Raw genomic sequence first — 26,734 nt, forward strand, 5'->3', positions numbered from 1 at the left:
TTCCAGTTTTAAACAGTCCTGGAGAATATCTCTAGAGAGCTGAAGGTCCTCTGATAACCATATTTTGCCCCATAATAGTAGGGGTGAAAGACTAATGGTATCACTCACCTAGCTCAAACCTATTTCATCGTGAGCAAATTTGTTTGATGAACCTGATGGAATTGCCAATACACGCTTTATAAATTTATTCTCCATGACTTGTATCGTGGCAGGGCTTTCAGTCCCCCAAACCCCAGCCCCATAGGTAGCCACCGACAAACATTTTGATTTATACAGGGTTTTTAAGTGTGTGACAGGTTTTTGACCTAGTTTGCCACAGAAGCGAAACAGACCTTTTATGGAGCACTGGCGCTCTGGACTCGAATCTTCATTAACGGGGCCCAACTTAACTTATTATTAAAAAGGTTTCCCAGATAGTTAAAATTTTCAACCTTTTCAATGGTAGAGTTATTTACCACAAACTTTCTGGTTTTAGTCCCCTTTGGGCCACAGACCATAGCAAAGGATTTGGTGAAGTTTACCTTTAGATCTAGGTCCAACATGAAGGTGTTAAAAGCATCAAGACAGATCTGCATGCTATTTCCTGTGAGTGTCATAAGTACCGTGTCATCGGCATAAGAAAGCCTTGGTATGCTCCTGCCGTTAACCTTTGGAAAGTCATGACAATGGTCCAACAGATACTTTTCCAGACCATTTGTGTACACAAGGAACAAAAAAGGGGCTAATATGCATCCTTATCGTACGCCCTCAGTTGAGAGGATAGATTTAGTTTTTCCCCCCCTGGCCCAAACCTTATGGCTACAGTTGTTGATTCATGCAGTCTGCGAAGCAAGGTGACCAGGGGTTCCTCAAAGCCCATATCCCCCATCATTTGCCAGAGCTTGCTCCGACACGCAGTGTCGAATGCACTTGAAAGGTCCATGAAGGCAAGGTGGATGGAGGAATTCCTTGCCTTCATGTACTTTCCTATAATTAAAGCCAAGTTCAGGCACTGTTCGACCGTCCCTTTACCTTTTCTGAACCCGTATTGGGAGTTCACAATGAGGCCCACCGAGTCTGCCCATGTTTCCAATCTGGCTAAAATGACCCTACCCAATAATTTACACTTATTGTGGGTGGCCTCTGAGTTGATAAGATTGACCTTGTATGCTTTTAGGTCGCATTGAAGATCTACCACCGACCGATCTGCCGGGTCACCAAAATGGAGACCATCTGATCCTGCCTCACCCTTTGGAACGAGGGATAAAGGCACAATAGCCAGTGCTCTGTGACCTACTTAACAACTCCTTCGAGTTAGGTCAGGTCCCTGGGAGCTGCAAACATGCTATCATAGTCCCACTCCTAAAAAATTTCCCTACTGTATCCCATGAAGCCGGAAAATTATAGGCCCATCTCCCTGCTTCACTTCTTTTCTAAAGTGGCTGAGAAGCACATAAATAAACAATTGTTGAGCTTCATTGAAGCTACAGAAGTGCTTAATAAAACCCAGTTGGAGTTCTGCCCACAAGTCAACATAGAATCACTGCATCACTGATAATGTTAGATCTCAGTGCGCCCTTCAATACCATGTCCCACAGCTTTCTGCTTGAAAGGCTGTGTAATCACAGCATCCGAGGTAAGGCCTTGCAGTGGCTAGCATCTTTTTTACAGAATCTCACCTTCCAGGTGACTCAAAAACCTTTTATATGTTAGGTTTTTCCACCTCGCTGAGCCCCACATTCTTCAATCTGTACATGTACCCCGTTGCCGATATTATAGAGCATTATGGCTTTAACACTGTGTTATACACCGATGATACACAGCTTGTTATCACTCGGTCTCAGAATGAAAGATGCACTGGAGCTCTGCTGGGATCCTGTTTGTCAGAACAGGCTGAGTGAATGAACCATAGCTGCCTTACACTAAATGCTGGAAAAACTGAGGTTCTTATTTCAGGGAAGCAACTATCAATCTGGTCCTCTACTTGGTGGCCAGAGTTACTTGGGCCACTACCTGATCCCAAGTCGAAAGTTAAGAACCTGTTGTTCGACAATCAGATCACCAGCCTAGCGGGGAAATATTTTGGGATTCTGAAACCCCTGAAAAATATCTTGTTGTTTCTACCAGAAGCCACCGAAAGGTCAGTAGTCCAGGTGCTGATAATGTTACTGGACTATTACAATGTGTTGTATCTGAAGTCTCATAAGTTAGATTGCAGAGACTACAGAGGGTGAAGAATGCGGCAGCTCGTCTAATGCCCGAACTCCTGAGGCGAACGCCTACAGGCCCAGCTGCTACTGGGCACGAGTTTGTCTTTTAAAGCCATGTGTTACTGTCACAGAATCCTGAATGGTAAAGGGCCTTTTTATTTGCACTCTCTTGTCTAACCCTACCTACCAGGCAGAAGTCTCAGGTCTGCAGGGGCCTCTTTAGCCGCCCTACCTACTGTGAAAAGAGCACACTTGGGAGGATGCACTTTCAGTTTGTTGGCATTTAAATATTGGAATGCCTTGCCTCTGGTACTCAAAGCAATAAATTGGCCTTTCAAAAAAAACTCAAAACGTCCATTTAGACAAACCAAAAGGCCATTTCTGGAAAGAGCTCCATATGTGCCAGAGAGTGAAATTTTATGCGCGGGTACACTTCAGTCAAAGTAACCAGGTGCGCTATAAATAACTATTATTATTCCTCAGGAGAAAAACTGACAACATTATTCAAGAATATACTCAAATACATTGCACTTCGCATGTCCTGGACAAAGATGCAGTATTGAAGTTACCACCAGATGTCCCTCTTGAGTCAGCAACAAGTGCTTTAAAAGCATTCCACACAGGTACAGTAAAACAAGCTGCTACAAGTTTGTTCCTCTTGAATTAAAGAAGTCCTTTCAGTGCCAGCCTGCAGTACTTTAGGTCATTACTAGAGATACTTTAAGTAGGAAATAAATCCCTGCGGCGGCAAGTACAGTGCCATTGTATGTTACTAAATGGCAAACACAGCCCCCTTAATTTCCCTATATGAACGAATTAAGACAGGAGAAGATAACCTTGAATGTATCTTGTTGTATGAAGCTGAAGGGAACAATAGTAACAAAACGCCAATATGCTTTTGCTGTGAGTACGACACATAAAGGAGAGGGCACGATTTCAGTGTATGTGTGTATATATATATATATATATATTCACTATTTATTTTTGGGGGTGAATTTCTAAGGCTTTCAAGATTTTATTTCCTAACTATAACGTCCCTGTAACCTTTTTTCTGTGAATTATTAACCCTCAAATGCCTTGCGTTGCAGTAGGTTGGCGACAGAGCCTGCAGCCAGTCCCTGCACTCAACACCCCATAGACACCCAAACCAGCGTTGCGCATGGGCAAAGGCCATGTGTGGTTGGCCGCAGGCACCCAACTCCACGCTGCACATGACCGAAGGCTGTGCGTGGCATGGGGGTTGGCTGCAGGGTATGGTCTATGGCCAGACTTTGTAGCCAACCTCCCATAAGCACGCAACCGTGAGGGGCCACGTAACACCCCCTCCCCAGGCCAATTACAGCACTGGGGCCCCCATTCCCAAGGGCCTATCCAGATAGTAAATGGGAATGGGTGCAGGCAGCCGCCACTAGGCAGGTTTTGGCTCCAGGGACCCCCACTCCCAGGGCCATGCCATCAAAACTGAGGAGGAGGGGGACATATCCCCCCCTCTCTCCCCCCCACCACCACCCCAGCCAATTTAGTCTTGTGGACCCCATACCCTGGGGCTCTCTGGATTTATAATTTGGATGGGGACATGCAGCTCCCTCCTGGGGCCAATATCGGCCCCAGGGCCTGGCCAAAACAATATGTGGAGCAGGTGCCTACATTAACAATTTGGTCCATTCGGAGAATATTATCATCCATTGCAGGTGGTTTTCTATCCCACCCATAATTCCCTTCTTTATCTAGTAAATATTCTCTTCTGAAACAAACACAACATCTGGCCCTATATTAAGCACTCGCCAATTATTTCTTTACTTCATTCTCTTTATCATGCCTTGACACTGATCTTCTTGCCCACCTTGAACTCAAAGAATTGATTATTCCAATAATTATGGCCTTCGTCCTTGAGCACAGGTTAACTACACCCTCAGCATTTGCAATTTCAATGATAAAATAAATCGGATACTAAATTTCACCTTTAACAATTTGTATGGAGGAACAAACACGCGAAAATGAATTATAGTTTGTGCACTTTATAGCAATGCATGCACTTTTAACAGTGGCGGCTCCTCCGCCTACTGCTCACTGAGTGAGTAATAAAAAAACAGAAAAATAAAATGATAATAACTTAAGGTTATTATCATTTTATTTAAACGTACTGGCTCGTTCTTTGGGGACGGGGAGGGGCCGGGCTGTTTAGAGGCTGGGTAAGGAGTCGTGGCACCCTCCTAGGTGGGAATGAATGTTTGGCCAACTCTCTGGGGCCAGGCAAACATTCAGGGGCACTTTGGATGATCCCCACCCAGTCTGCATTACAAGCCTGGTTGGAGAACATGCCCAGGGCTCCATTCCCTGCCTGAGCACCGAACCACAGCGCTCAAACCAATCCCAACACTGCATTGCAGCGTTGTGATTGGCTCAGAAGAGCCTGGGTGCTACCTGCTTCCACAGAAGCTTGGAGGAGGACGAGACAATAGAGGAAAGGCGGCGGTCAGCCGCATCCAGGTAAGTGTTTTTTAAAATGTATTTTTAATCCCCTCCCTCCGCTCTCCCCGCACACCCATCCAGTAGCAGCCCCTACCGATTTAATTGTGATTTTAATGCCAAACAACCTATTTTAGCAAGTGTTACCCCCCATGCTTTCATTTCGTTGGTATGCAAGTCTCGTCTCGAATTGTTTCCATAAATAACTGATACATTAACAAGTTAATATGAACAAAACGACTACAAATTCGGAACAATCTATCACAAATCTGCACATGTCAAGAAGAGTTTTATAACTAAATATTCGCTACGGCAATAAATGGATGCTCTCAATTCAAACCTCTAATGTATTTCAATTCCTCATAGGGTAAGGTTAACAAATTCTCCTCAAGCGCTACAATTTGTTTTATTTATGGCACTAAACTTATGAATTGTTCGCAACAGACACAAAAATATTTGTCCGCTGATTTACACAAATGAAATCATGCACTATGAGGCTTATTTGCAAAATACCCATATACATATGCTTTTTTACCCAACGTTGTAGCTTATTTTCATATACTGTATCATGATTGTGCAGCTGTTTAACATACCCCAGCATCAGTATCTGACTTGGAAGAATTTAGACTTTCCTGAGAAGGTGAAGGAGAAACACGCCCTAAACAGAAACGAAAAGTGGTTTAAAATCGTTAAAGCAAATATATACCATTATCTTTACGAAATTAAATTAATCCTATAGTTTGCTTTTATCACAATTTATTAGTGGTTTGACATTTTGGAAATGTTCACTGTTTATCTACATTATGCTTCAAAACGTTTTTGAGTAGAATAAAAAATGCATCTAAATATCATCGGCCTTCATTGAACCTTTGTCCAAACAATGTATTCTGTATATCACATAATGTATTCTGTATATAGCATAATGTATTCATTGCATAACTGCACATACATACTCTATTGAAAGGGAGTTTCTACAAATGGGTCGGGTGATTTTGGCATGTTGAGCAAGGCTGCAAACAAAAAATGTTGTATACCCCTTGTGAAGTCACTTCTCCATTACAGTAATATTAATTAATTGTGTGGTTTTGAAATTAACCAACATAGAATAGAATGCACATACACAAATACATACACACGTGGGATACTAAATTGCATGTAAGTGTAAACCATAATCTACTTATTATGTGATGTACTATGTTCAAACTGTACGCATTTGCCATAATCGAATAGAAAATTGCATGAATGTGCTTTTTGTCTGTTTATTTGTGGCATAAATAATGAAGATTGGTAAGTAAACCATGCCTATATGTTGCTTAATGCAAAGTAACGACTAATTGGGATACTATTAGTATGGGGGAAGCTAAACAGAAGGGCTTTATTTCTCAAATTCATGTTTATTTGTGTTTGTTTCTATAATAGTTCCTAAATGTGGCCTAAAAAAATGGAGGCTGACCCCGACTCAGAGTTTACAATGAAGCACGCATGCGCAAGGTTATGAGAGGAGAAGCGCGAGCAGCCTGTGCAGAATGGGTCAAGGACAGTGTGGCCTGCATATTTGAATGGATGCCAACTTTTTCGAAAGTCAGCATCACGAACCTGGAAATAGGGCATCGAATAACAAATTAAAGGACACAAGCGGAAAAGGAATGATATGAACAATAGAAACCTTATTTTCTAAATTATACCGATGACTCTGCGAAAATTGAAGAATAAGGTGATGGGTGATGCTTATCCACCCCTCAAAGTGACCAATCACGGACAGTCTAAGACCCCAAAGTTACAACTTTTAGATAGATAAGTTATTGAAAAAGGGTATAAAAGAGGACATTTGGGACGATGAAAGAAGCTTGCTTTTCCGATTTTATCTTTGCACCCCGACATGCTGTCGGTCTGTGCAACTTTTCCTATGGCGCAGGGACCTTGGATTTTATCTGAACTTTAACTTTTGAAGGGGTGCATTGAGAGAGATAGAGAGGCGTTCATTGGGAACTATTCTGTCCTTAAACTGATGTCTGCAATTTCAAACTTTGGTAATATGAAACTTTTCTTATTTTAAACTGCCATGCTAATAAATTAATGTTTGAATCTTAAAAATTTTTCTTCTAGGTTATTGATGTTTAAATAATTTAATTCAAATTAAAAGATAAAGATCAGGCTAGGAAATTTAGTCTCTAAATAAACAGTAAATAAATGGAGAATTAAGCCGGTCTTGTTGTACTTTATTTAACTTTTACTAGCTGATCCATTGACAAATAATGGTGGGGTGTTAAAATTCTTAAATCATAACCATGGTATCATAAATAAACTGCAGATGTAAATAATGTATAAAATTTAGTTTTTGACACTCTGCTATAATCCAGCAACTCTCCTTTGGTCTTCACAAAATCCTCGGAGCAGGGTAAATGTGTGTAAGAGTGACTCGCAGTGTTATGGTCCCCACTGATGAGTAACGTGAGATTAGCCCCTTGGGTTAAGGTGATGGGTTTAAAGAGAATTTCTGGAGTCGCGCTGCATCAGTTAATTACGTGGTAGCAGAGCATAGGTTGCTATAGGTTAACTAGGAGATATGATGTATATGGTAGAGTATATGGAATTTTGATGTACAGAATTTATAACTAACATCAGTTGAGTTTCTATTGCGTTATATATGTAGTCTGGAAAAAGCTTCCGGAAAGTGTGGGAAGCTGGTCACTCTGTCTGCAGGCAGATAAAGTGTGGCAAGTGAAGTCGCACATCACATAGTCTGTTTCAAAGTGGTGACATTGTCGTATGTTACAAGTTTAGGGACCTTTACGTGTAAAAGTGGTGAATGTATAGAGAGGGCAACCTATGAAATCTTGGGTCTGAGTATAGGGATTATTGCGTATTCTATCTTAAAACACTACCTGGAGAGTAATAAAGTTTAACCTAAGCTTGAGAAAATGGTAAGGTAGAGGGAAATGCTACTTTATCTGCGAAAGTAAAATCCTGTGGTGGAGAAGAGGTAAGCGCTGTCTACTGGAAATACAGAATACTTGTGTGATTGAGGAAACTATCAGGTCGGTTTTAGCGAAACAGACAAATGGAGTTGTTTTATGTGGTTACTAACTGATTTTTGCTATATAAAAGTGTAAATAAAGTGTGCCGATAAATTTTGTAAAGGAGGGGTCAGTCGAAGCTGCAGAAGCCAAAGCAGGGGTGACGTCAAAGGGATCGCCCTGGGATTGGTCCGCGTGACCAAGATGAAGTAAGGGCTGATTGGTGCATCAGTGAAAGCAGCGAAATAATTGGTTGAGCACTAATGGAAGGTACCTTGTTCTAATTGGTGCGTTAGTGTGAATCGCGCCTTCGACACAGTCTGCCACCACACCCTACGTACACCTTTCCACAACGCTGGGATACCAGAGAAAGCCCTGGACTGGACCACCTCCTTCCTCTCCGACAGAACGCAGAGTGTCCGCCTCCCCCCGTTCCGCTCTACAGCCACCAAGATCATCTGCGGCGTACCCCAGGGCTCATCCCTCAGCCCTGCGCTGTTCAACATCTACATGGCCCGCTCGCCCACATCGCCCGACTGCACAACCTCAACATCATCTCCTATGCCAAAAACACCCAGCTGATCCTCTCCCTCACCAAAGACCCTCAGACAGCCAACCTCCACGAGGAAATGACGGCCGTCGCCGACTGGATGAGAAACAGCCGGCTGAAGATGAACTCAGACAAGACTGAGGTCCTCTTCCTCAGATCCACCCCCTCGGCATGGGACGATTCCTGGTGGCCTAACTCGCTAGGAACGGCTCCCACGCCCACCGACCATGCACGCAACCTAGAGGTCATCCTCGATTCCACCCTCTCCATGACCAAGCAGGTCAACGCTATCTCCTCCTCCTGCTTCAACACCCTCCGTATGCTCCGCAGGTTCTACAAGTGGATTCCCACCAAAACTAGAAGGACTGTCACCCAGGCCCTCTTCAGCAGCAGACTGGATTACGGAAACTCCCTCAATGCAGGAGCCTCGGCAAAACTCCTCAAACGGCTCCAATACATCCAGAACGCATCTGCATGTCTGATCCTCGACATCCCGCGCCGCAGCCACATCACACCCCACCTGAAAGACCTACACTGGCTCCCCGCCAACAAGAGGATAACCTTCAAGCTCCTTACCCACGCACGCAAAGTACTCCACAACACTGGACCAACGTACCTCAACTGCCGCCCCCAACCGCCAGCTCTGCTCCGCCGACCAAGCCCTCGCCACTGTCCCCCGCATCCAAAAAGCAACCACCGGTGGCAGATCCTTCACCCACCTCGCCACCAAGACATGGAACACCCCCCCTCCACCTACGGCGGACGCAGAACCTACTGACCTTCAGGAGACTCCTCAAGACCTGGCTATTATAACAGTAGCAGCATCCCCCCTCCCCTCAGCGCCTTGAAACCCTCACGGGTAAGTAGCATGTTTTACAAATAGATTGATTGATTGATTGAGATAGGCTGGTGTTACAAAGCAGTTTACGGTAGAGTCTGCGATCGTTTGAAAGACAGGAAATTAACAGAAAAATTGAGTTTTATAATGGAGTGGAGAGAAAAAAATCTTTGTTGTTTCAAAAATTGAAAAATGTGTTTAAAAAGGATAAGATAATTGAGACAAGAGAGAGAAAATTGCTTCATCTGCCTAAAACGCCTGCATCATACATGATGAAAAAATATGGCTACCATACATGTATATGGTTAGATAATTGGGCGAGATATACCTAAAATGATGGTGCATCAGCTTTCCCAGAAGTACGATCTTTCAGTCGTGCAGTGTTAAGAAATTTAAGAGACAAGAAAATGAACCAAGACCTAGACCGACTCAGTTTGAAGCATCAGCTGAATGGGAAGATGAGATGCATGATTTAGAGCGAGAAAGGTTTGAGGACTACATACGACCAAAGAATAGATTTCGTGGATTATGGAGAGAAACTCATGAGAATAGAATGGGGAGATGGAGAAATGCTAATATGTGTGACAGGATGTATCCAGTTAGAATGGTTGATGAAGGGGTAGGACGAAAATGCATGGAAAAGAGAAATAATGTGGAGATAGGAAGAAAAGGTTATGAGGATTGTGAATCAGAGGATACAGTGCTGGAGGAGATATTAAATAGAAGACCACCACCATATCAACCAAATTCTATAGGTACGACGCCAAATGCTCCACCAATGGAGGATAGGTTTGCAGAAACTCCAAGGCAATCTTCCAATTTCAGAGATCTTCCAGAAAGAGTAGAAATGAGATACAATCCCAATGCTACATTAATAGAAACCAGATTTACTGGTACACCTAAGCAAAGCGATGAAACAAGGAAAAATGTGGTCAGAATAGAGAGGCAAATTGAAGAACAACCAAGTACCTCTGAATATATACGTTCAACAAATGAATTATCTGAAAAGATACAAGAACTCACTAAAATATAGAAGCTGTAACTGTTCCATTAACAATAGGTCCTGTAACTCCAGTGTTTGAGAATCAGAAAATAAAAGAACCGTCTTTAACTATTCCTTTGAATTAGAGTTTGCAAAAAGTGAAGGAAAAAGTTTATCCAGATTTGTAAGATGTTAGGCGTAGTAGTCATATGATACCGCCTGATTTAACTTTCAATCAAAGTCTTCCGTATAAGTTTCCAACAGGTGCGGAATCTGATTCCATGACTCCTGAGAAAAGTATAGAGAAAATTGATTTGTCACAAACCCCAGTATGACCATCAGAGCAGGAATTAAGTGATTGGTTCAAAACTTTGAAAGTAAAGAAGTAAAGGAAAATGAACCAAAAACATTAGATGTAGCAAGACTAAAAATTGATATGGATGAATTAATAATGGGAACAATTGGAACAGATAGATTGAAAACTTACCACGATGATGAATTGATATTTATGTGTAAAAGCATTACTTGGAATACCAAAAATATGCATGACCGATTTGAAGGGTTAGCAAGTGAAATGGATGTAGATTTTACAAAATATAAAGTGTTGCAGAAATCCTATTGAGTGGATTTCACAGAAAAAGACATTGAGAATATCAATACAGCAGGAAGAATAACTCAAATAAAATAATTTGTGTTGTTGAGAAAATTGGGAGACATTGATAAGTGGAAAATAATATGGGCAAAGAAAATAGAGGAAAACAATGATAAATCAATATTGGCATTCCCTGTAAGAGAAAAGGAAGCTGTGGTAAAAGAATTTCCTATGAGAGAAATACCTACCAGGAGGAGGATATGTACATGTTCCTTGGACTAGACAGGACATGTCATTTACGAATGATTTTCGCAGATTAAGAGAAAACCAGTAGAGTGGTATCGACAGGTAGATTGATTTGTGAAAGTTTCAAAGGTAATATGGGAAGATTTAGATGGACTGTTTGACATAGTGGTACCAGCATATCTATGGTCAGAGTGTACAATCACTGTGGATTGGCCTAAAACTGAATATCCACGAGATAAAGTAACAGGTGCGCCTGGACCTGAAGTATTGCGAAAAAATTAGCAAGTAATAGTGTTTTTGAAAAATGAAATCCCACCAAAAGAGAGAGATTGGGTAAAAATTGACAGAACATTGCAAGAAGCAAAAGAATCAGTTCATGCATTTTATGAGAGAATGTTATTATTGTTTAAACAGTACAGTGGATATGAGGAGTTAAATGAAAAATATATGAGTCATTTTGTATATCGCTTTGTGTTTGCATTAAGACCTGAAATAGGGGACATGATTAAGCATAATTTGATGGGGTGGCAATCCTGCTCAGTTGATGAAGTCTTGAGACATGCAAAATACTGTAGTGATAAAATCGAGGTAAAACAAAGAAAGCTTAAAGAGAAAGCGATGTGGGCACAAGAGAAAGTTGCAGAACATCAAGTAGCTCAATTAGAAAGTAAAAGTGCAGAAGGAAATCAGAACAGAATGAAGGGAAATTTCAGTAAACCAAAATTAACAGGAAATATAGAGGAGCTAAAGAAGAAATATCCATGTCATAATTGTAGCAGGATAGGGCATTGGAGAAAAGAGTGTAAGTATCCACCGAAAGTTAACCCAGAAAATACATCATTGAATCCGCAGGTGCAGAATGAGGTAATTCAACAGCCATCGCCACAGCAGCAGGTAGTTAATCAGCAAAGTCAGGTGCCACATCCTCCACTTCCACACAGTGTAAATCTACAGAAATACAGTGCAGAGACAGGATTCTGCGGAGGAGAACAAGAGTGAGTGAGAGTCCGCAGTATTGGTTGAAGGAAGATGGGAGTGAGTCGGATGACAGTTTGACGGTGCCTGAGAGAGGGAGAAGAGTGCGTACTTGGCGCTACTCTAGAGGTAGATCAATCTGGTCCTTATGTGAATGGAAAGGTGAATGATGTAGATGTGACTTTCCTAGTGGACACAGGTGCTACCCGTTCTACTGTTAGATCAGTGGAAGTTCAAAATCTTTCTCTCTCGGGAGAACACATACAAGTTGTAGGTGTAGCTAATAGGCAGATCAAAACATCCATAACAAAACCAGCTGAAGTAGAAATTCGAAATTTCAAAGACATGCATTGATTTGTGGTGTGTAACAGTAGTCCTGTTAACCTTCTTGGCAGGGACATACTGTGCAAAGTGAACTGTGCCATTTACTGTTCACCAGATAGCATTGAGCTTCAAACCCCGGATAAGGACAGCTTGTATAAAATGACTGTCACTGATAGAATCAGAGAAGAATAGTATGTTTCCTGTGTTTGATCGAGAGAAAATACCTGATGAATTGAAGGAGGTAGTCAAAGAACAAGTGTGGAATTTCACACGAGAAGATATTGGATTGATGAAAAATGGAGATCCTGTGAAAGTTTCCGTAAAAGGAGTAAGTTACCCAATCATCCCTCAATACAAATCGACAGCTGAAATATTTGAAGGAATAACCCCAGTGATAAATAAAATGAACGAACAAGGAATCTTGAGAGAAATAGAAAGTAGTCCTTGTATTTCACCTCTAATGGGATTGGAAAGGCCTAATGGAATGTTTACAATAGTACAGGATTTGAGAAAGGTTAATAAAAATGTTGTTCCATGTTGTCCAATTGTACCAAACCCAGCAGTAATCCTATACCAAATTCCACATGATGCAGAATGGTATACAGTATATTAGGAGACTTCAATTTCCATTTGGAATCCCTTACTGACATTGACACCATCTCCCTTATTAGTGATTTGTCAGCTGTAGGAATTCAGCAACTTGTCACCCTGCCTACACATAAGGCAGGACACACCCTCGATGGGATATTCACTAACAACCCTGACATTTTGATTTCCACCCCTATTCTCTTCACTTGGACAGATCATTCTGCAGTTTGTTTTTCAGTTAAAATTAAGTCCTTTCCATCTCAAACCAGACCTTCATCCCCAGTTTTAACACGAGACTGGAAAAACATTGATATTCCTCTTCTGACCTCTATGTTGACCAATGTCCTTAATGTGGTGGAGCCGGATCCGGCACTAGCATCTATTAACTACCTTAAAAACCTGGACACTGCCTGCACCACACTGGCACCTCCCAAGACTATTCTCCGTAACCGCAGTTCCCCTTCCGCTCCATGGTTTTCTGAACCCCTCCGCTTACAAAGACAACATTGCAGAAACTTGGAAAGACACTGGCGCAGGCACTACAATCCCCTTGATAAACATTCTTACAAACGCGCCCTGTCCAAGTATAAAGAACTCATTTTCGTAGAAAAGACTACGTACTTCACTACTCAAATCAATCAGGCACACAACTCTGCAAAAAAACTGTTTCATGTGGTTAACCACCTCTCTAATTCCCCTAGCCCTCTTCCCGACACCTCTCAAGCCCTCTGCAATTCTCTGGCAGATTTCTTCTTGGACAAAGTTGCTGCTATCTTTTCTGCTTTCCTTCACGAACCTTCTTCAACACATATCACTGCTAGGCACCCCTGTACCAACACTTCTTTTCCTAAGTTTAATCAGGTTTCTGAGGAACAAATCTCTCATTTAATCTCTATTACCAAATCAGGATCACCCCTTGACCCATGTCCTCCCTCCCTCCATAACCTCATTCCTGATGCCATCTCTCCTGCTCTAGCCAATATTTGCAATACCATGTTCCTTACAGGTTCTTATCCATCAGTATGAAAAAAAGCTATCATTAAGCCACTTTTAAAAAAAGCCACCCTTGATCCCACATTACCTTCCAGTTACAGACATATTGCCTGCCTTCCGTTCCCTGCAATAATATTTGAATATCTAATGAATAGGCAGCTCTCCAAATTCATTGTCTCAAACCACCTGCTTGATGATACCCAGTTCGGATTCAGGCAAGGGCATGGAACCGAGACGGCCCTTATAAAAGCGGCTGATTAAATCAGAATGACCCTAGACAAAGGCGGTGCAGCAGTTTTGATACTGCTTGACTTGTCCGCGGCCTTTGACACGGTCGATCATGCTACTCTGATCCACCGTGTCTCAGCGATTGGTATCCAGCACAAGGCCAAAGACCTTCTTGCATCTTTTCTTGCCAACCGCTCTCAAGCTGTAAAATTAGGCTCCTTCTTTTCCCCCCACTTTTTCCCTTCCTTGTGGAGTGCCACAGGGCTCCTCGCGAAGTCCGACTTTGTTTAATATCTACGTCTCTGACTTAGCGAGGGTGATCAAGTCTTATCGCATCAGTCTCACAACATATGCCGACGACACCCAGCTGGTTCTATCAGTGCATCATGATGGACATTTAGTTGCAGCGAACTTCCAAGAGGGAATGCTTGCCATCAGCTCCTGGATGTCCTCCAACTGTATAAAATTAAACTCTGGAAAGACGGAGGTAATGACCTTTGGGAAGCTTGAACCCGCTTGGTCCCCCCACTGGGGCCTAATGAGATGGGTTCTCCACCTGAACCAGTCACTAAGGATCGTAATCTTGGAGTCATGTTTGACGATAGATTGCTTTTCCATCATCATGTCAATGCGGTAGTTTCCACCTCCTCCTTTACCCTAAAGAAAATCAAGAAGCTTCTCCCTTACCTTCCCATAACAGCCGGTAAGACTCTTATCAGCACCCTTATTTTTTCCAGGACAGATTACTGCAATGCCCTCCTCCTTAACGCGCAGGAAAAGGTTCTAAATAAGTTTCAACTGGTGCAGAACACTTCAGCTAGAATGTTACTGGGCATACCTAAGTACACCTCCATCACACCTTTCATTCGACAGCTTCACTGGCTTCCTATCAAAAGCCGTACGAAAATTAAGGCACTGTGTATTGCTTACAAGGCTATTAACAATTCTGGCCCGCAGTTTCTTAAACACCCTCTTGTAACTCCCAGGACTCTTCGCTCATCCTCAGCTCATCTGCTTAATGTCCAACGCACAAGGAAAGCGAACTGGGGCGACAGATGCTTTGTGATTTCCACGACTAGATTATGGAATTCCCTTCCCCTTACCATTAAAACCTCCCCCACCCTTCTCAGCTTCAGGAAGCAAGTAAAAACTTGGCTGTTTCCACATTAAAGATCTTGTAACTGTCATCATCTGATCATTTAAGCGCCGAACCACCCCTGGGTATTTGAGTGCTATAAAAATTGCCTAAACATAATGCGTTCTTTACTGTTCCATTGCATCCTGAGAGCCAGCCAATATTTGTATTCCGGTTCGGAGACCATATTTTGGCATGGTGCCAAATTCCTCAGGGGTATACTGAGAGTCCATCTATTTTTTATCAATTGCTAAATAAATCATTGGAAAGTTTAAGTATGCCTGGAGAACCAGTTCTAGTACAGTACTTTGATGATTTGCTAGTGGCATCAAAAACAAAAGATGCACGTGTTTCAGACACAGTTTCACTGTTAAATCATTTAGCATAAGAGGGACATAAAGTGTCTCCGTCAAAATTACAGTTTTGTCAGAAAGAAGTACAATATTTAGGTCATAAGATTGCTAAAGTAATTAGACAAGTCACTATAGAAAGAATCAAAATGATACAAGGAATGAAACCTCCAAAAACACAGAGACAGGTAAGAATGTTTCTTGGAATGGTAGGATATTGTCAACAATGGATCCGTGGATTCTCGCTAATAGCTAAACCTTTACAGAGGTTGACAAAGGAAGATGTAAAAGATCCAATAACACTGAATAAAGCAGAAATGGAAGCTTTTGAGCAATTAAAACCCAGTTTGTGAAGCACCTGCATTAGGAATGCCAGACTATGAAAAATAATTTGAGCTGTATTACAGTGAGAGGGAAGGATGTGCATGATCAGTTTTGATACAAAGACATGGAAAACTAAGAAAGCCAATTGCATATTTTTCTGCTGTTTTGGATCCCTTTGCAAGGGCATTGCCAGGATGTTTTAAAGCAGTAGCTGCCACAAGTGAGAGTCTGGAACAAAGTGAAGGCATAGTTATGGGATTTCCTTTGAGAGTATATGTACCTCATTCGGTGGAGATTCTCCTCACTAGGACAACAACGCAGGACCTCACTAATAACAGAATGACAAAATATGAGAAAACAATCCTAGGCGCAGATAATGTAACAATTTCACGATGTGTTAATGTGAATCCATCTACACTGCTACCTGATGTTATGGATGTGGAAGTAAGAAATGAAGTTGATCACAAATGTTTAGATGTTCTTGAATACTGTACCAAACCAAAGCCTGACATCAAACATGAACAATTGCCTGAATCTGATTATGTGATATTTGTTGATGGCTCATGGTTAAGAACAGATGAAGGTGCGCTGAGTGCTGCATATGCTGTATGCATGATGTCCTAGAAGCATCTTGTCTGAAAGGAATTCGTTCTGCTCAAACAGCAGAGTTGATTGCTTTGATTCGAGCATTTGAACTGGGAAAAGAGATAAGGGTCACCATAGTGACAGACAGTCAGTATGGTTTTGGGGTTGTCCATGATTATGGTCAACTGTGGTCCCAAAGAGGTTATATGACTTCAGCAGGATCCCCCATTAGAAATGCTGAATTTGTGAGAATGTTGATTAATGCAATTCAATTACCTGACAAGATTGCTGTTGTAAAATATGCAGCTCACAAGAAAGGAGATGATTGCATTACAAGAGGTAATAGGTATGTTGATTCGGTTGCAAAATATTGTGCCAAAAACCTTGCATCTATAAATCGGGATAGACGAAATGAACATGTTTCAAGTCCTATAATGCTAACCACAGTAGTATAGACATGGCAGGAAGTGAGGCAAATGCAGGAAGAAGCCAGTGAAGAAGAAAAGGATAACTGCTCAAAAGCAAGATGTAGACAGAGAGAAGATGATTAAATTTGGGTTTATAAAGATGAAAGACCAGTAATGCCTGATAACATGATTTCAAATATGGCCCGCATGTACCATGGTCAAGCTCACATTGGGAGGGACTCCATTATACGAATGTTCAGACAGACATGGTACAATCCTAAGTTTAGGATGATTGCTGAAAGCCTGTTTCAGAGAAGTCTTGTTTAGCAGCAATTGAATCCAAGAAGAAAAACAGTTGTTAGTTTGGGAACCACAGGACGGGAGGGAAGTCCATTTACCAGAATGCAATTAGACTTTATAGAACTTTCACCTTGTAACAGACTTCGATATGTACTTGTGATCATTTGACTGTTTTCACGGTGGGTGGAAGCCTTTCCAACCAGGAGAAATGATGGAGTAACTGTTGCAAAACTACTGTTGCGTTAGATAATACCACAATACTGTTTCCCAGTAACTATTGAAATAGACCGTGGAACACATTTTCACAATGAATTAATGCAAATGATTTGTGAAGCACTGGACATTCATCAGAAATTACACTGTGCTTACAGACCAGAGGCTTCTGGGGTAGTTGAACAAGTAAATGGAACAATAAAAAAAGAATTGCAAAAATGTGTTTGGCCACAGGACTGAAATGGCCCGATACATTGCCACTTGTCCTAATGACCTTGAGGAGCATACCTGATAAAAGGACAGGATTAAGTCCCCATGAGATTTTGATGGGAAGAGTAATGAGACAAGCAGTTGATAAACTGTTGACTATTAATGAGGATATCATACTGGATTACTGCAAAAATCAGTCTGACGTGGTAACTTCTGTGTTCCATCAGGTGGGAACTGAGGCAAACACGAAAAAGAAACATCCAGCTCATGATCTAGTCCCTGGAGATTGGGTTCGGATAAAAGTTCACAGGAGAAGAAACTGTCAAGTGCCTCACTGGCAAAAGCCAAGACAAGTTATTCTGGTTAGCAAGACTGCAGTTAAATGTGCTGGAGTAAAGAGATGGGTGCATGCCAGCCACACCATCTGTGTGCCTGAACCTGAAAATCCACAGGAAGAGTGTGAAAGCACCACTGACTCAGATTCTGAGGGTGAACCAGAAAAAGATCCAGGTACTGAAGCTCGACCTGTTCGTCGACATCTGGAGATATCAGATACTAGTTCTGCATCTGAAGGAGAAAGTAAAATTGTTGAAATACCAAATTTTGAAGATCGACATGTAAGTCGAGATTTGCTTTAAACTGATACCAGTAAGGAAACTGAGCAAAGTGAAAATAAAACTGGTAGTCAAGAGGATACTGAAGGACAGTCTGAAAGCAGGAACTGAAATTTCGAAACTGGTGAAAAGTAAATAACTCACGAAGAGGATGAGCTTCCAAGTACCAGCTATGGAGAAGCTCCAGAAGAGTGAAAGAACTGATCAAAGAGAAAATAATTTTAGAGAAAAAATCAATCCTTATAAAGTTCACTATAAATAAAACTGAAGATAGATCTGAAACAGAGACTAATGACAGTGATGATGACACTCAATTAAGGAGAAGTTCAATAAAAAGAGCTTGGAGAGTGGAACGAAACACTGTTGAACCTGAAATAAAGAGAGTTCGAAAAGGAGATAATTGGCCTAAAGGATCTGATGGACTGAAAATTGAACTGGTTAATAAAGCAAAAGTACCAGAGGATCAAGTAAATGAAATAACCAGTCAAAAAGAGTTGTTGGGAAAGAAAATAGAGATTGGGAAAAGGCCAAAAAGAGTGAGGAGACCAAATCAAAAATATAAATCACCTGAGTGGACATATATGCTATTGCCTCCAATAAGTGAAGTAAATAGCAGCCTAGAGAATTTGATTTGCCAAGGTGAAGAAAAAGAAAGTAAGTAAACTGTGACTCAAAGAAAGAAAAGAGATATTTAAAAAGTTTTGGGAAACTGTGAAAAGAAAAAAACAATTATATGAAACAAAATTTGGAATCTTGATTGAAAAGAGCATTGTAAGTAAGTGTAAAATAAAGGTAAAGAGAGACAATTTAAAGGTGAAAAGATTGTGAAAATGGTTGTGTAAAAAAATAAATGGTGACTAATAAATTAACCGAATCTAAGTGTTCTATTTTTAGAAAATAGTGTAGAATGTGGTTAGTAAGTACTGGGTTATTAACGTTAGTATGGTTAATTCTTGCTATTATTATTCCTTTTAGACCAGATTTTAAAACATTGAAAGCAAATGAGAGTATGAAAGAAAAGAATAATGATTTGAAAAATGAAAAACTTACATGTGCATAGGCGTGGAATTCATCAAGATAACTCTATTAGCGATTTCTCACCAAACACATTTTCAAGATTACTATCGGAGTATGTGAGGACAATGGATGCCAGCGACTTATGTCTGTGTGAAGTTGCCAGCATCTGTGTCTGAGGGTGTCACTTATCATCCATTAAGGTATGGAGTTACATGTAGTGTATTAACAAGTTTATTCTATAGAACAGGTAAGTTAGAGTATTATTATTCAGATTCTGATGATGTATTTGCTAAATTGAAGAATGTAGCTGAATTGAATCAAATTAAGCCTGCTAAAGTATTTGGAGAATATTTTTTAGAAACACAAGAATTGACACATGATTATGCATTCAAACATAATTTGACTTGTAAAATGAGAATTGAAGAGAAAGTCTTTTTAAATATGGTTGAGGAAAGAAGGCAACAATATGAATGGAAAGAAAAAGTGAAACAAACTAAATCTACAATGTGGACGTTTACAGATGATAATATTGAGGGACATAATGTAAATGTGGCTATAAGCATAGATACACCATTATAAGGAAAATTATGTATTCAAAGAAATAATACTGTGTATGACAATTATTTTGTGGGAGCGAGTCGATGCGAGGATACCTATATCATAAAAGGGGGTTAGGGATTTAAAGGTGGTAATGACCCAGTTTTTTCTGGTATTTAATTTTTATGTGGGAACAAAGCTTATTATAGATTACCAGACCATTGGTATGAATTGTGTTATATCGGCTTGGTCTTTCCTAAAATTTTCCATGTAGATAGAGGTACTAACAGAAGTCATGAAATAGGTAAACCTTTAAGTCGTAGAAGAAGAGAAAGTGTGATTGAAATAATAGGTGATGTTTTTGGAGCACTGATACCAGCAGTGGGTATATCCTTTAATGCAAACAGAATTCGAAAACTGTCAACAATAGTAGACCGCTTATCAACAGACAAAGCTGGAGGATTTTTAATGGTAAACACTGAAATGGTTGCTATGAGAAGTATGGTGATGCAAAATCGACTTGCTTTAGACATAACTTTGGCAAAAGAAGGAGGAGTTTGTGGAATTTTAAAGGTGCAACACTGTTGTAATTACATTCCAGATAAAAGTCAAAACATTGAGAGATATATTACAAATCTTACAGAATTGCATAAGGAAGTTGAACCACTGGAGGTTGATGGTGTTCTTTAGAAACTTGGTAGAAGTTTTTCAGCAGTTAAAAATTGGTTTTATGAAATAAGTAGATATATTATAGGGAAGGTACTAATTCCAATAACAGTAATAATAATAGTGAATCTAGTTTTGAGATTAAGTTGTCAATTCAGAAAGAGAAGAAATGTCAAAAGATCTTTAAAGAAAGTAATTGAAGAAAAAAGAACGAGAAAAAGGTGATATTGAGATGGAAGTGTTTATAGAGAAACTTTATCAAAACAGAAAGAAAATAGAAGACACTAGAGTGTAACAGATACTAATTAAAAGAATTTGAAACATGTTGAGATGAAAATGTACAAATTTTGGGGAGTTATTTGGTGATAAATCACCAAAGGAGGGAGTTGAAGGAGCAAGGTTGAAAACACAATTTTTTGTATACCCCTTGTGAAGTCACTACTCCATAACAGTAATATTAATTAATTGTGTGGTTTTGAAATTAATCAACATAGAATAGAATGTACATACACAAACACATGTGGGATACTAAATTGCATGTAATTGCAAACCATAATCTACTAATTGTGTGATATACTATGTTCAAACTGTACGCATTTGCCGTAATCTAATAGAAAATTGCATGAATGTGCTTTTTGTCTGTTTATTTGTGGCATAAATAATGAAGATTGGCAAGTAAACCATGCCTATATGTTGCTTAATGCTAGGTAATGACTAATTGGGATAATATTAGTATGGGGGAAGGTAAACAGAAGGGCTTTATTTCTAAAATGTACGTTTATTTGTGTTTGTTTCTATAATAGTTCCTAAATGTGGTGTATGTGGCCTAAAAAGATGGAGGCTGACAGCGACTCTGAGTTTGCGATGATGCACGCATGCGTGAGGTTATGAGAGGAGAAGCAAGAGCAGCCTGTGCAGAATGGGTCAAGGACAGTGTGGCCTGCATATTGGAATAGATTCCAACTTTTTCGAATGTCAGCATCATGAACGTGGGAATAAGGCATCGAATAACAAAGTAAAGGACACAAGCAGAAAAGGAATGAAATGAACAATAGAAACCTTATTTTCTAAATTATAATGATGACTGCGGACATTGAACAATAAGGTGATGAGGTGTTGCTCATCCACCCCTCAAAGTGACCAATCACCCTAAAGTTACAACTTTTAGATAGATAAGTTAGTGAAAAAGGGTATACAAGAGGACATATGGGACGATGAGAGAAGCTTGCTTTTCCGATTTTATCTTTGCACCCCGACATGCTGTCGGTCTGTGCAACTTTTCCTATGGCGCAGGAACTTTGAATTTTTCTGAACTTTAACTTTTGAATGGGTGCGGAGTCTTATGAAAGGAGAGCATCGAGAGAGATAGAGAGGCTTTCATTGGGAACTATTCTGTCCTTATACTGATGTCTGCATTTCCAAACTTGGGTAATATGAAACTTTTCTTATTTTAAACTGTCATGCTAATAAATGAATTTTTGAATCCTAAAACATTTTCTTCTAGGTTATTGATGTTTAAATAATTTAATTTGAATTAAAAGATAAAGGTCATGCTGGAAGATTTAGACTCTAAATAAAAATTAAATAAATGGAGAATTAAGCCGGTCTTGTTGTCCTTTAGTTAACTTTTACCAGCTGATCTATTGACAAATAATGGGGGGATGTTAAAATAGTTTTTCTTAAATCATAACCACGGTATCCGAAATAAACTGCAGATGTAAATGTATAAAATTTATAAATTTAGACACTCCGCTATAATCCAGCAACTCTCATTTGGTCTTCACCAAATCCTCGGAGCAGGATAAATGTGTGTATGAGTGACTCGCAGTGTGATGGGCCCCACTGATGAGTAATGTGTGATTAGCTCTTTGGGTTAAGGTGATGGGTTTACAGAGAATTTCTGGAGTCGCGCTGCATCACTACACTGTATCCAGGATGAATCCATTGAAAGGGAGTTTCTGCAAATGAGTCGGTGTGATTTTGGCATGTTGATCCTGAATCCAAACCATGTCAGGTTCACAATTGTCTGGAGATGGTCTACAACTGACTGCAGTGAGCCCACCTTCAACAGTCAGTCGTCGAGGTAGGGAAAAACTGGGGTCCCCAACTTCTGAAGTTGTGTACTGAAAATTGAAAATGCTCCTGGCCCAACTTCAACTGCCAGGGCCGTCAATGGAACTGCAGGACAGGGACATGAAAGCTGCTAAGGACAAAGTAAAGCAGCTTTAGGTGGAGGCCAGTGGGGCTGGTGACTGATGTGTATAGTCTCTGATGGCCTGGTCAGTGTCTGAATGTTCCCCACACCAACAGGACTGCGGTGTCTGTTGCCGTGGGTCCTGGAGTGAGAGTTATGTCACCCTCTGAAATAGCCTAGAAAGGGGCGAAACTGTGGAGGATATTGTCTTTTAGAGGTGGAAAGGCCTAGAGAAGATTCGATCTCACCTTTCCTGTTGCAAATTTCTTTGAAAAACACAGTAGAAAATTTTCAGTCACATATTATCCCGAGGAGACTATCAGTAATACGCTACATACGCTTATAAATTCATCATGGTATGGAAAAACTGACAATAATGATATATTATTGTCATCGATATGACATGTCACCAAAGATGTTTAGAGCCAACCCAGTTGTTCTGAATAAACAGTTTTATTTGAAAAAATAAAAAAGGTCACCTCTAACATCTGTTAAATGAACATTTGCAGTGAGCATAACCTTGGTCACATGGATCTCCATGTTATCACTACACATAGGGACAGTTCCATAACCAGGCAACACTAGCAGTCACTAACGGAACAAGTTTGCTCCACCGCAATATTATGGCGATTTGTTTGGTGCACTAACCCCTGTGAGGGTATCCAGGTTCCTGAGCAGGCGTGTAGCTGTTTAATCCCCAAAGAGCTATTTTAAGACCCAGGTCTTCTACTTCTTTCGGAACTCAAGAAGTGAGGAAGAGGCTCAGACTTGAGGAAGGTTGTTACATGTTTTGGGTGTGATGTAGGAGAATGAGCGGCCTCCTGCTCTGCTTTTGTGAATAGGGTGGTGCATAGTGTTGTAAAACTCCTAACCTACTACTGTGGTATAATGGTACACACTAACAAGAAATTGATGTCCTTGAATTCATATTATTCCAGTTAAGACGTGTAGACTTCTGTCTAATTTCATGTCTCAGTTATCTTGAAATGCTGCATTAAGCGATGCAGATTGGAGCAGCAGGCAGTCTGGGAGCTAAAATTCCCAGATTCCATAAAATGCCAGCCATTGAGGATCAACAATTAATAAAACCTGTATTTTCTGAAGCCTCCATTTTTAACAAAATGCTTAAACTGCAGCTACAAAATTCTCCCAGGCAGCAGCCAGCTAGATGTACCAAGTCCAACAGGCATGAAATATAATGTACATTATAATCTTTATGAGTTCCCTGTGCTCTTACATACTTATTTCATCATATAATTCTAATATTCAAAAGTACATTTTTCAAACAAATATCTTGTCAGTTGTTATTTTCCTTGACAATGAAGGCGTCCTTATGTAATAAAAATAGAACGGAAAACAAAATCACACTCCATACGCTATAGATCAGTAACATAATTACGAGTTACCTTCAGTGTTATATTTCATGCGCATGTTGTTAAAATAGTCAAAAGCATTCTTTAAGACCCATATCCTTACGACGTTGTCTTGTCCTGCTGATGCAAGTAAACGACCGCAGTGAGAAAATTTCATAGTCCACACTGCACCCTGTCAAAAAAATAAAGAATTTAGGCACAATCTAATGGTTTACTGTACACAGCATTTTATGCACACTGCTACCAGCCAAGGTGCAACCCGCATTTACAGATTTGTTAGCTCAGGCAATGCTCCTTTACAATGTCCCCCACTCCAAAAACAACTTTTGAGCTCTTGGCAGAATATAATGAAACTTGCAATCCTTCTATTGCTGCTAACGAGCATCCCTACCGCATTCCCAGAATTACCACTTAAAAATACATGTACCGATTGCACTCACTGTAAAACAAGCGTTGCCGAGTGAATAAGATATCCATAGAATGCATATCGGAAATACAAATTTGAATTTGATTAACCACGTGATGATTGAATGTACTTTTAGACTTAAAATACTCAATCATAAATGGAGTCAATGCCTTGATTGCTCTAGGTGCTACTTTTCAACTTGGGCTGTCTGCTTAATTGCACACAAATAATTACACAGCGGGCTTCTTTGTTAATGCAATTCTTACAAGATTATTTATATTACACCTAATTTAGAAACCACAGCAATAAAAATGTAATATTTTTGCTGTTAGCTGATAAAAGCATAAAGTTCGAGTTAGAACTGATCAAACCAATATTCAGCGTCAATGTAAGGCATTATTGTCTTCCAAGTGGCTGCATTGCTAATCTACGGAAGTGAGAGATATTCAACCAGAGTTCTGCTTTGACAGCTGCACATCTGACAAATTAACTGCGACTCTCCCATGCAAGCAGTAAAATTCTGATAGGACAACCTGAAAGCGGTATACGTTTACGACTAGCTTTAAAGGTACCCATTCAGCAGAAATCCTTTAGTATTTTTATTTTCTTTATTGAGAGCATCAGTATACAAACACATTGATAGTGCATGACAATATTTAACACCTCAAATCGACTGAAATCATTTAAAATTTAACAACGAGCGAAATCCCAGCAATAAACAAGGAACAAGAGCATTAAACAAAAGGATGACAATGCCTCGCGAAGTGGATCACATCAAATACAATTGGTTGCACAGAGTGTACCAGCCCATCAATGACTGCCCATGTCATACATTCGTCAGTATCAAGCAATAAGCCACCGCCTGTTAACTCCAGGTCTCGCATTCCGGCTACCCATACTCACTAGAATGTTTTCGTCTCCGTCCAGAGGGTGCACCAATAAGTAATTATTCAAAGGTTGCCAAATGTCACGTGGGTGTGAAGTCGGTAGAAGCAGGCTAGCATATATATCACTCCTAGTGCCATAATGTATCATGTCGCGAAGCCAGGCCCCAACAGTCGGCCCCAACAGTCGGTGTTAGCGTTCTGCCCCAATGTAAAGAGATCTGTCGCTTTGCATTGAGTAAAGCTATTGCTGAGATCCTTCTAATGTCGTTCTTTAAAGGTTTAACGTATCCAAGCAGTGCTGTCAGTGGTGCAGGTTGTATAATTTGTTCCACCATAAGAGATAAATGGTGAAAGATCACTCTCCAGTATGCCTGAACCGGCGCGCAGTACCATGCCAGATGCGAAAAATCAGGATATGGAGCCAAGCCCCGAATGCACTCATGCGAGGTGTTAAAATGTATTTTGGTCAGTAATTTCGGGGTATATAAGCATGGTGTATATATTTAAAATGCAATAATTTGTGCCAATGATTATTTGAAATATAACGCTTTGGGCTCAGCAATAATGCCATATGTCGCCTGTTATTGGTACACCCAGATCTCGCTCCCAGGCAGTCCGCGCCTGGGAGAAATCCTTTAGTTAAGGTTCTATGAAGTATCTACACTATTTCTACATCATTGAATGCTGATCCCGGAAATTTAATTTGTTTTATTAAACTGAAAGCAAGATTTGTCTACATTCACCAATATGTTCCAGCTGGTCAAAGGCCATATTCTATGTAGATGTTGGCCTCTTGTTTCCCAAATCGACCACTTTTCCGGGGTGGGTTATATGCCTATATCATCCCATCTACGCTGTCACCATAGTCAGGCACCTGGTGAAGATACTTGGAGCTGAACTGAGTCGGAAAGCAAAGCTTTACACCTCTTCACACAGGACCATGAAATGTCGCGGAGGATAAATCCAGGAAATCACTTGCTTAGTTAACAAGCATTTACAATGTAACGGTTTCGCCTTTGCAAATGTTAGAGCTATTGGCATTGCTCATGACATTATTTTTATTTATATATATATTTTTAAAACATAAATAAATGGCATTGTCATTTACAATGCCAATAGCAGGGAAGGAGAGCAAGCACCAGCAACGAGGGGGCAGGACAGCAAGCAGCCGCAGTGCATACCGTGCAGTGCACATTATGACCTGTTTCCAAATGTTATTGTAAAAAATTGGTTTATATAGAGTGGTGTTGCACCCTTTTAATAATTAGTATCATGTTTTGTGTTTTTTTAATGTCACAATCAATGAAAATCGTTAGAGCTCCTGAAATTATATAACAGCAGCCACTGTGAGCACAGTTAGCACTAGTGATCACCTCAGCACATCAGGCTGGATTTGCAAGTTTGGAATGACTTTTCATGGGTAATACCAACCAGTCATAGCTGCAATACCCAGCATCAAGGCAATAATATCAGTAATAGGTCTCCCAACCCTTTACACACAGTTTCCTCTCGAATACACAGTTTT

At 40.4% G+C, this 26,734-nt stretch overlaps 1 protein-coding gene across 2 annotated transcripts in view; it reads right to left on the reverse strand.

The window, feature by feature from the left end:
- WDR44 (WD repeat domain 44) overlaps nucleotides 1-26,734 on the reverse strand; it is a 593,855-nt gene that overhangs the window by 209,641 nt on the left and 357,480 nt on the right. For both annotated transcript variants that reach the window (XM_086918723.1, XM_086918724.1), the window contains exons 11-12: nucleotides 23,950-24,088; nucleotides 5,252-5,316 (exon numbers count right to left, since the gene is read on the reverse strand). In XM_086918723.1, coding sequence (XP_086774849.1) covers nucleotides 5,252-5,316; nucleotides 23,950-24,088 — 204 coding nt within the window. The remainder of the gene's footprint in view (nucleotides 1-5,251; nucleotides 5,317-23,949; nucleotides 24,089-26,734) is intronic.

This window comes from Lissotriton vulgaris, chromosome 4_1, assembly GCF_964263255.1.
Source record: "Lissotriton vulgaris chromosome 4_1, aLisVul1.2, whole genome shotgun sequence".
NCBI lineage: Eukaryota > Metazoa > Chordata > Amphibia > Caudata > Salamandridae > Lissotriton > Lissotriton vulgaris.